Raw genomic sequence first — 11,198 nt, 5'->3', positions numbered from 1 at the left:
GTGCCAGAAAATCGTTGGTGGACCTGTAGTTTCCTATTATTCGTGTTTTTCGTTTCCTAAATGGAACTTCATTGAGCACGGGAATTGAGCAGAATCTAAATGCCATGTAACAACTTTTCATTTTTATTTGTTTCAGTAATGGTGACTGATTTAATTACAGTAGTCATTTGTATAATGATGGGTTGATCTATTATGGTGATTTGCAGCACAGTGATCAATCTTCAGACTAGACCACCTGCTAACAGATTTATTGTTGAGCACCCGTATCATACCCCACGTCTCATGATGGAAAGGTATTCAGATTGCTACTAATTGTTAACACTAGCTAAATAATATTAAAGATTAATCGGTTCATGAAGACACATTAATAGATATGACTGTTTAAATTAGCAATGGTAACCATTCATGAAACACTTAATTTGTGGTGCAATGACAAATTTTGATTTATTCTTGGCTGCACTGTGTTAGTTTCAAATATATTTACACAATGACACAGATGATATTTCCTTATTTACATTCAATGAATCTCATTCTTTGTTTAAAATATACAAGGTTGATCTTTGGATCTGCGATTTTCCATGCTTTCTCGTCCTCACCTTTTTCCTTGTGCACATCATGCAAATGAAACTAATATGTCATTAATTAACAAATTAAGCCAAAGAGATTGGCAGTTTGCCTTACTCACACTGTGTGTGGTACGTGTTTGGACGAAATGTATGTGATTTACATACAGGTGGAGTGACTTCACACATCATGAAGTCCCTGGAGAGGCTGGTGCTCACTCACCTGTGACTCCTGGTTAAATCCTACTTGGACCCCCTGTAGTTCGCTTACCAAACAAAGATGGGGGTTGAAGACGCCATCATCTACCTGCTCCATCGTTCCTATGCCCATCTGGAGAAGTCAGGAAGCATTGTGAAAGTCATGTGTTTTTACTTCTCTAGTGCTTTTCTCACCATCCGGCCTGCACTGCCAGGAAGCAAGCTGAAGAGGGTAGGGCCTAAGATGTCCTTGTTGGGTTGCTCCTGGGCCTGGCCAAGCTGGCCATCCGCGACTCACAGCGCCAGGCGGAAGAGGGCTCGGCCCGAGCCAGCTGCCTACCCCTTTTCCGGGGTTACATCCGCGCACGGGTGGTGTTGGAGTGGGACTACGCGCTGTCCACGGGCACCCTGGAGGATTTCCGGGACCGCTGGGCACCGCGGGGGATTGGATGTATCCTGGATGGGGATTGTAATATAATTGTATAACTGTTTCAATTGGTATATTTGTTTGTATAATATTCTGGTGGTGGGTTCTGTTTTGGTTTTATTGTATTGTATATATTATTTTAATATTTGAATAAATATTTTTGATTAAAAAAAAAAAAGGAAGCAAGCTGACGAAGATGCGGGTGGATACTTTATTGGTGTCCTGGATCACCAACAACCTGACTGGACGACCACAATATGTCAGGCTACAGAACTGTGTCTTGGACATGGTAATGAACAACACAGTGGTCAATAGTTAATAGTCAATACTTAATTTATTTGTCACATACACATAAATGTGCAGTGAAATGAAAAATTACCCGCAGTTCAACAATAAGACCAATAAAAATAAGCAATAAAAATATGCAATAACACATGCAATCGTAAACCAACACCAAACAAAAGAAACATCCATCACAGTGAGTCTCCTCCAATCACCTCCTCACTGTGATGGAAAGCCAGAATGTCTTTTTCTCTTCCCCTGCCGTCTTCTCCCGCAGTCAGGCTGTTGGAGTTGCCACATCGGGGCGGTCGGGGCTCCCGACATTGAAGCGCCGCGCCGGAGGGTGAAAAGTCCACGGCGGGCCGACCCAAGCCCCGCGATTCGGGGTGGGCGAAGACGCTGCCGCTGCCGGAGCTCCCGATGTCGGCCCCCACCCAGGGGCCTGCGGGCTTCCGACGTCCAGGCGGCCCGCGCCGAAGCCTCCGGAGACGAGTCGCAGCCGCTCCCGCAGCATCCGAAGGCAGCCAGCGCCGCAGGTGGTGAGTCCGGGCCGCGGGCTCTGTGAACCAGAGCCCAGGTGGTCCCAGCCGGAGCCTGCCAGAAACAAAGGTCGGGTCTCCGTTCGGGAGAGACACTTTTACAGTTCCCACCCCCCCCCCAAATAACACACAACCACAAACACTACATCATATCTAAACTACAATTAAGACAAAAACAACAAAAAACACAAAAGACAAACGGACTGCAGGCAAGCCGCAAGCCGTTCCATCCTTTCTCCCATCCCGTTCAGAACAGTATTTTCCCTAACGGTGTGTTCACCTTGGCAACAGGAAGCAGCAACACACTTGCAACACAATTACTGCTGCCATTAAGGAGACAGAGCTACAGAGGAGAAGGACGCATCTGTTTACGCAGGTGAGAGGCCTCGTGTGCCAGGACTGCGAAGGAATATATACAGGAGATATGCGAGGGTCACCATTTGAAGCATCTGGCAGGAGCTGATTAAGTTGTCTCCTCATGGAATGAGTATCCCTGCCATGCTAAGCACAGGCTACTGGGTGCTCACGATATATGGATTGCATGACTATGAGATGTTCTAAATCCTGAATCTGTAAATTCCCACCTACCTCCTTATCTCAACTCACTGACATCAGAGGCATTCCAGCCCGCAGGCCAAAAACAAATCACACACCTCAGGCCGTTATCTTTGTCATCTGTATCAAGTGAAAGTAAGACAATGGGGGATGTTAGAAATGAAGAACTGCAGGTGCAGGTTTATACCAAAGATGGACACAAACTGCTGGAGTAACTCAGTGGGCCAGGCAGCATCTTTGGAGAAAAGGGTGGGTGATATTTCGGGTCGAGATCCTTCAGGGATGCTAAGGCCTAAACAGGGATATTAATTGTCCTACGTCAAACATGTCATCTTTAACAGGTTAGATCAAGGAAGCTTCCAAAGCAGACTTTTCTTGTCACTTAGCACAAAACATAGTCATAGGCATCTTTGCCCTGTCTATCAATATTGGGATATTTCCGTACTCGGGAAGTCCGTCCTCACAACACTAATTTGGGGGTGTCTGTGTTCTCTATGCTCAGAAGCTTTTCGACCAATCATGTCAATTACTTTATTCACAAAATGCTGGAGTAACTCAGCAGGTCGGCCAGCATCTCGGGAGAGAAGGAATGGGTGACGTTTCGGGTCGAGACCCTTCTTCAGACTGTCTATTTTGTCTAAGCCGCACATCAGGAGAGGCTCCTGTTTAATTTTCCCAGAACTCCATTATTGTCAAAATTGGTAAATTGGTCCCTTTGGAGTGATTTCATCAGATCAGTATCCTGAATTTGCTGAAGTTACCCAGGTATCAATTGAAAGTGTCATGTAGCAACTAAATCTGGGAGAAAATACTCAGTGCTTAAGGACATTCCTGTTGACTTTGGACGGTTTCCGAATAGTCTGCAGTGAGTTCTTAAGTGTCTAGTCAGGTTTGCCAATGTCAATACAGGGTTCCATTTAGTAACAATGAGTCTTCTCATTCTACAGCAACTATTCCATGATGGTCATTGTGTGGAGCGTCTGTCAGTGCTGCTCCTGTGAGCTTACAGACAGAGAATGAAGCATGAGACACCAACAAAGAGTAATACAGAACTAGACCACGAAGGCTGAGGGTTCAACTTGATCATGTTCAAGTCCGTTCCATCCAGTCTGAATGAATCTCAATTGTTAGCTAATAACTAACAATTAGTTAGATGATCAATTAGTTAGACCTGCTAGAACCTGCAATCTTGGATAAGCAGAGAATCATTCTCTGCAAAGACCAGATTGCAGACTTTCACGAAAGATGGCCCTGTACTGCACAAGAAGGCCAAGTATGATCTCCAAAAGGCTATCGGGCATATAAAAGTGTATCAAATCATGAGAGGAATAGATTGGGTAGATGCACAGTCTCTTGCCCAGAGGAGGGGAATCGAGGACCAGAGGACATAGGTTCAAGGTGAATAGGAAAAGATTTAAAGGAAACTGAGGGGTAACTTTTTCACACAACGGGTGGTGGGTGTATGGAACAAGATGCTCGAGGAGGTAGTTGAGGCAGAGACTATCCCAAAGTTTAAGAAACAGTTAGACAGGTACATGGTTAGAGGTTTGGAGGGATATGGACCAAGCGCAGGCAGGTGGGACTAGTGTAGCTGGAACATAGTGGCCGGTGTGTGCAAGTTGGGCCGAAGGACCTGTTTCCACACTGTATCACTCTATCAATTTATCACTCTATCACTCTATACCGTGGGAGGATTCCAGAAAAAATTAGAAGCTCAATCAAATCAAGTGGGCACCAGGCAAGTGTGGCAGGGCATGAATACCATCAGGGACTACAAGTTGAAATCAGTGGTGATCTCTGGCAACGCTGATGAGCTCGATACCTTTTATGCTTCCCTTGAACAGGCAAACAATGTTCAGTCAAGGCGGGTGCTCCCATCCTCTGCTGGCTCTGTTGCAAACGTCTCAATGGCAGAAGTCAGATCTGCTTTCACGAGGGTAAACTCTTGGAAAGTAGCCGGCCCGGATGGAAAGGTACTGAAATTGTATTTAAATCAACTGGCCAGTTATTGCCAACTTTTTCAACCTCTCTCTTCAACAGTCACCTACTTTAAGGAAACCTCCATCATTCCTGTCCCGAAGAAAAATAAGATAATTTGTCTCAATTACTGCTTCCCAGTAGCTCGACATCAATCTTAATGAAGTGCTTTCAAATATTAATGATGACCTACATCTCCGTCAAACCCTGGACAATCTATACTCTTTGCAATTTGGATATTGGAGAAATAGATTTGTGGAGCACGCCATTTCCCTTGTACTATATTCAGCTCTGGATCACCTAGCAATAAGAACACTTATGTCAAGATGCTGTTAACTGACTACAGCTTGACCCTCAGCATCATAATATTGCATAAGCTATTCTCTAAACTCCTGGATCTTGGTCTTGGGGTCTCCGTCTGCATTTGGCTTCTGGATTTCCTGACGGGCAGACTTGACGCCACTGTTGTTGTCCAGATGAGGATGTATGCATGATCATGAACTAAGGACAATTTAAATCTGGAGCTTTGAGTTAGTACAGACATAATAGGTAGAAAACAAACAGTGACGACTTTAAATGTATGCCTGACACTGGTAAAATGTCAGGTTATTAAAGTGGTTTGAGACCAAAAATGTGTGTCCAAATTTGTGATTGGTACAATTTCGTCTGCAAAAACTTACAAATACTCTAGTTATATTCCAATGACGTATAGGTTGGTGGGTTAATTGGCGTCTGTAAGTTGCAAATTGTCCCTAGTGTGTAGGGTAGTGTGAGCGTACAGGTGATCGTTGGTCAACACTCGGTGAGCTGAAAGGCCTGTTTCCACGCTGCATTTCTAAAGTCTATAATTGAGTTTTGCACAAATAGCATCTGAAATCTCGCAATCCAATTTTTAGACAATGGCATTATGTTGTTAGTAAACAATAATGTCTGTGAAGCATCATGATTCATGTGGTAGTGAGATTTAGCTCCGATTAGTCAATCTGATTACACTGACAATGGTAGCACATACTTAAAAGTTTTTTAAAAAAAAGATGGTTTAAAGAAATCAAAACAGAATGCCACAAAATCTCAGCAAGTCAGGCAGAAAATGTACTAATGTTGCAATATGAAAAGCTGAGCTCAGGATTGCTCTGTTGTGATGAAGAGTTTTCAAACTGAAACATGAACTCTGGTTCATTTCCATATTTTCTGCCAGGCCTTCTGAATGCTACCACCATTTTCTGTGTTATATTTCACTACGCTATGAAATAATTGCAACCCAATGAGGTGGTGAATCTGTGGAATTCTTTGTCACAGAAGGCTGTGGAGGCTAGGTCAGTGGATATTTTTAAGGCAGAGATGGATAGATTCTTGATTAGTACAGGTGTTTCTGGTGCTGTGAGGCAGCAGCTCTACGGCTGCGCCTACATATGCTTTGCGGAGACCAAAACCTCTATTTGCTTCAGAAGACCAAAGATGATTGGGATGGAGACATGGCTCATGGCTCCCCCAACTACTGTGCGATAAGATATTATCAATTGACAGTGCAATGATATGTGAGCACACTTTGAACATATCTACTTTACATGTACATCAGCATGGGCTTCCTACGGGAGACATTATTTCCAAGAACAGGACAAATAAGACCATACAAAACCTCGGAATTGAGGATTTGAAAAAACAGACAACAATTAGATTTTCATTTCTATAATTTTTTTAATTAATTATATGTACGCAGTTCAATAATTAGTAGAAATCACAACATTGAATATACATACCAAAACTTGATTTCTGATTTTTGTCTCTGAACATCAATGATGCTCCATTTCAGTAACAGATAGAATTACAGCAAATGATACATATTCGTAAATTAATCACTTTACAATGGTATAATATTTTCAAAATGTTTTAATAAAGGTACTCGGCGCATTGTTTTTAAAGTATTTGAAGTTGTCTTCTCCTGCAACCAGGACTGTGGCAGGGAAAGAACGAGGCCGGTCTGGATCCTGAAAAGAAAGCAGCAATCAGCATTAGTAATTACATCTAACAATATGTTGAGTGCAAAGGTACATTGCAAACACATATGGGTGTGGCATTCGGCAAGGCTTATCAGAAAATCCTTTCACATCCAATTTAATTGATGTGAACGAATTATAAGTGAACAAATTTTTTCATTAGCCTTGTCTGATCTGGTTTGCTGGGTTCATTGATGTCTAATCACTTGATGTTTTATTACTTGGGACTGGTTGTCCTATTCAAGAGTTATCCACGTTTGTGTGGATTGATAATTCAATTTCAGGGAAGGATTTCAAATTAACAGACATATTGGAAAAGTTGCTTCACACATCTTTTAAGAGTGTCCCGGGGAGCCACGCGTGCCCGATCCACCCGGCGAAAAACCGCGCCACCAACGACCGAAATGACAACCTAAGACTTGAACGCGCTGGTAGGCCTGACTCGCCCCACAGGCCTCCCAGGGGACTGCAGTGAAGCCAGGCGGCGAGGCCTGTCTGGGCCGAAGGAGCCTCAGCAATGGTGGCAATGGGAGCCTCGATGGCGGCAGCGGGAGACTCGGTGGCGACAGCAGATGTCTCGGCGGTAGCGGGAGCCTCGGCGGCGTTGAAGCCTCACGGTCGATGAGCGTGAGGGGGAGGGAAAGACACCAGGGACCCGGCGTGGGGGGGCCGCTGTGAGCGATGGTGGGTGAACAAAGGGGGCACTCTAGTTTAGAATCATCTGCCCAGGGGATAAGTCTGTGTTTGTTTGTTTGTTTGTTCGTTCCGGTGAAAGCACTGTGCACACGGCAGCCAGCCAACAGTCACTTGTCTTTTTCTTTTCATTTTTAATTTCAAGTTTCTGTGTACCTTGTGTGTTGTGACTGTCAGCAGACCAATTTCCCTCCGGGGATGAATACATTTTTATCGTATCGTATTGTAAATACTCACGTCAACAGGATAAGCAGTGGTGGGAACATAACGGATTACAAAGCCACATCTACGCCTGTTTGAAAAGTTAGGTTCACTAAAGTGAACTGTCAAACCATCGTGGACCTGAATTTTTTTGGGGAAAAACAGATTATAAAATATAAGTGCACAATGGGACGTTTGTTAAAAAATTCAATTTTTTTTCAGTGATGTCCTAAATTTCTGAAAATTATTTATATTTTTGATTCCTGACCCAACATCTACTCACCGACATTTCTCCCACTTTGAGAGGGCATTGGACAGCCTTCTCTGTTTCAATCAAGTGCTCCGGAATTTCCTGATTGGATGTCAACATATTCCCATCAACTGTACTTGTCCTATGTTCCAGTAACCCTTGCTTGTGGCTTCCTACAAATATCAAGGAGCATCATGAGTCCTCTGGGAAATACTTGCAAATCTTTTGATATAAAAGTTTCAAAGATTTAATTGGATTAGGAAATTGCAGATCACACTCCATTATTCAAGGAAGGGAGGAAAAGATTGAGAATTTTGAGAGATTCACTTTGGCTTCATTTATCTGACGGACCCAAGTCAAGTTAAATTTAAGACACCATTTTTTTTTGTCTAAGGAGATCCAAGGATATGAAAGAAAGTCAGTTAAATGCAAATAGAGTTCAACTATATTTACATTGACTGGCAGGTAAAGTTTGAGTTTCCAAATGGTCTATTCCTATTTGTGAGATGGTGAAGCAGAAAATACAAATAAAGTCTGTAAATTTAACCTGGAATAACTTGGAGGACCCCATTTTCTTGGTCAACATCATCAAGTGCCAGCCACACAGATGCCACAGAACCTCCTTCAAACCCCCAGTACCTGCAGATGAAAGACAGCATTAGGATAAGTCTGATCACTTAAAAATTGGTGACATTCAGAAAATCAAGTCTTGGTCTCTTTGTTTCTACACTGCATTCCCAGACTCACCTGATGTCCTGGTGCCAGGCAACAAATGGGGCCACGTTGTTTTTGTGCGGGACATCCGAGGCCGGATACTTACAGATAAACCGGGAATCAAGAAGAACGATGTTAGGACCCAAAGCTGCAGTGATGGTTTGGAGGACCTGGGGATGTGTGGCTAAATCCATCGCCCAAGTGTTCTCTAAATGTATATTGTGAAGGTTGTACTGGGTGTACACTTTACCTGGAATGTAAACAATAGAAGGAATTAAGAAAGTTTAAGTTTTAAATAAAATTTGATCAATACACAAGATATTCATTTTGAAATATACAAGTAAATGTTTTATTACATTGCCCAAACTTTCAGTGGACAATGCTGAATGTATGCCCACTGTAAGGACTGGAAATAAATCAGACAATATTTACTTACCAAATTTCTCCTCTAAAGCTGAATAGTTCTGAAGAGCCAATGCCAATTGATTCTTGTCCAGGACCTGGATTCCTGTGAGGTAGCCGTTGGTTTCATATTCATTCTTCAGGTTAGTTGCCTTGCTTTCCATATTGATGACTTGTTTAGTCTCTTCTGCTTTCAGAAGTTGTGTTGGTGTTTAAAATAGCTGGCTTAAATATACTTCAGGAAGCTTCATTAGCATAAAATATACGACTACTTCCTCGACTAGAGGCTGAAACGAAACTCATTTGTTCTGCAGTGTCATCATGCATAAACGGTCTGCTTCTTTTCATAAATCTAAATGGCCCAGCATTATCTGCAATCTTGGAAAATATGTGAATACTTGTTTAGATTAATCAGAGCACGTAGCTGTTGTGTCACTCACTCTGTTGTATTAATTAACTCAGAAAACTCACCAAGTTCAATAAGGATGTGAAAAAATGTCCAAGTATTGCAACAGACATAGCAAAGAACAAGATGTCAACTGACAAAACTACAGCGTAGAATTAGATTCATGCTAGTCAGTAACTACAGTCTGCAATGGACTAAGTGATAACGCAACAGATGAACGAAATCAAAATTCAATAGTGTAGGCACACCTCAAAATAAATGGTGGTGAATAATTTAACTGAGTGGTGAATAAGTACATTTGAGAATCAGATTCCATGAAGTTCTCCATCCTCAATAAAGGTAGATGATTTAAGGTTAAAATATTAACATTCCCATGCTAAAGAACCCAGTGAAAGATACATCTCAGCACCCAAATGAAGTCACCACCATCATTGATGTCAATTTGATTCACTCCATATACCTTGGTTCTCAGCCAGCACAAGATAGTTGGAGTGAATCAATTTGGCATCAGTGACGTAAGTTGGATGCTGAGATGGATCTTTCACTTGGTGCTTTATGTGAAATTAGTCTTGCCTCATCTGCCATGATTAAGGATTATTGATGATGATGATGTTCATAGAATCTGCATGAAATTCTACTGAGCAGGAAGTTAGATGGCTGTATTTGTTGGAGGCCAGTCATCTCAGCATCAGGATCCCCAGTTCCGTTAAGACAGTGTCCTATACTCAGCCAGCTTTAACCTTATCTCCATCAAAATTCATCAGTTTTGTTTTGATTCACGTGGAAATTTATCACCATTCCCCAGTTGTTGCTGGATCAAAATTGCACGTCTCCTTATCTACCTGCACTGTAGGACTGCCAACCTCACACATGGCAGTAGTTCAAGCATGTAGCTCACCTCAAAAATCTCAAAAAAATGAATGAATAAAAATCATGATGGTGTAGGGACATAGGGATTGGTTGGATGGTCGAACCCTCAGATTGGCTAGCGAGGTCACGAGGTGGGTTAGCGCGGTAGATTCGAGTAGTCTAGCGTTGGAACCCTTTTAGGTAAGACGTTAGGTAGTATTCTAGAGCTTTGAGTGTTGCGAATTGTCACGGGGTTTTTAGAGCTGTTTAATAAACTTTGACTGCAGCATCCATCGCTATCGGACTCACTACATTGGTGACCCCGAACGTGATCCGTAGATCACAAGAGCATGTCGCAGGTAGGAGCGAGCAGTGGGCAGCAGAGCGCGAGCGGCGTTCACCTACCCCCGTTCTGGGCCCATCAGCCGCACCTGTGGTTCGTGCAGGCAGCGTCCCAGTTCCACCTCAAAAAGGTGGAAGAAGACCTGGAGAAGTTCCACCTGCTGGTAAGCTGCCTGCAGCCCGAGGTGGCCGCGCGGGTGGGACGGTACTTGACCAACCCTCCCCAAACCGAGAAGTACGTGGGGCTCAAGAGGCTCCTGCTGAGGACTTTTGGCTGTAGCCAGAACCAGCGGGCTCTGAAGCTTTTACATTTACCGGAGCTGGGGGATTGGCTGCCGTCGGTTTTGATGACGGAGATGCTGACCTTGATTGGCGACCATCAGCCGTGTATGATGTTCGAAGCGGCATTCCGGGAGAAATTGCCCCGGGACGTCAGGTTAGTGTTGGCGGACGTCTCTTTTGAAGACCCGGTAGCGTTCGCAGAAAAAGCCGACACGCTCATCACGGAGGCCTCCACTCGGGACGACTCGGTAAATTGGGTTTGGAGGCCCAGCAGCAGCCGGCCGCAAGGCCAAGATGGCGGCGCATCGGCCGCCATTTTGCAGTCAGCCCGACGAGCAACAGAGCCGCACAGGCGTGGCTGGTGCTTTTTTCATAAGCGGTGGGGCAGTGAAGCCCGAAGTTGCAGGGCCCCGTGTTCGTTTCCGGGAAATGCCTCGGCCGATCGAATGTAGAGGCAGTTTCGATCGGCCGTAACCGCCGCCTCTACGCCACAGATCAAGGTACCGGCACCGTCTTTTTGG

The 11,198-nt window shown here is 43.8% G+C and overlaps 1 protein-coding gene across 1 annotated transcript; it reads right to left on the bottom strand.

Annotated features, from left to right (window-relative positions):
* Nucleotides 1–6,266: 6,266 nt before the first annotated feature.
* On the bottom strand, nt 6,267–8,962 carry LOC144600391 (putative alpha-ketoglutarate-dependent hypophosphite dioxygenase). The gene is made up of 6 exons (XM_078411975.1): nt 8,833–8,962; nt 8,430–8,646; nt 8,230–8,321; nt 7,716–7,855; nt 7,469–7,573; nt 6,267–6,529 (listed from the first exon to the last, which is right to left on the bottom strand). The coding sequence occupies exons 1-6, from the start codon at nt 8,960–8,962 to the stop codon at nt 6,422–6,424; spliced, it is 792 nt and encodes a 263-aa protein (XP_078268101.1). The 3' UTR covers nt 6,267–6,421.
* Between the last annotated feature and the right edge of the window lie 2,236 nt (nt 8,963–11,198).

Source organism: Rhinoraja longicauda, chromosome 15 (assembly GCF_053455715.1).
Source record: "Rhinoraja longicauda isolate Sanriku21f chromosome 15, sRhiLon1.1, whole genome shotgun sequence".
NCBI classification, from domain to species: domain Eukaryota; kingdom Metazoa; phylum Chordata; class Chondrichthyes; order Rajiformes; family Arhynchobatidae; genus Rhinoraja; species Rhinoraja longicauda.
The sequence above is the reverse complement of the archived record's forward strand: the minus strand, read 5'-3'. Positions and strand labels throughout refer to the sequence as shown.

Coding starts and splice junctions, on each gene's coding strand:
- LOC144600391 (XM_078411975.1), bottom strand. CDS start 8,962: ATGGAAAGCAAGGCAACTAACCTGAAGAATGAATATGAAACCAACGGC. Junction 8,322..8,429: donor GCCTGGCACCAGGACATCAG/GTGAGTCTGGGA, acceptor TTTCATCTGCAG/GTACTGGGGGTTTGAAGGAG. Junction 6,530..7,468: donor CCACTGCTTATCCTGTTGAC/GTGAGTATTTAC, acceptor CTTTCTTTTCAG/GATCCAGACCGGCCTCGTTC.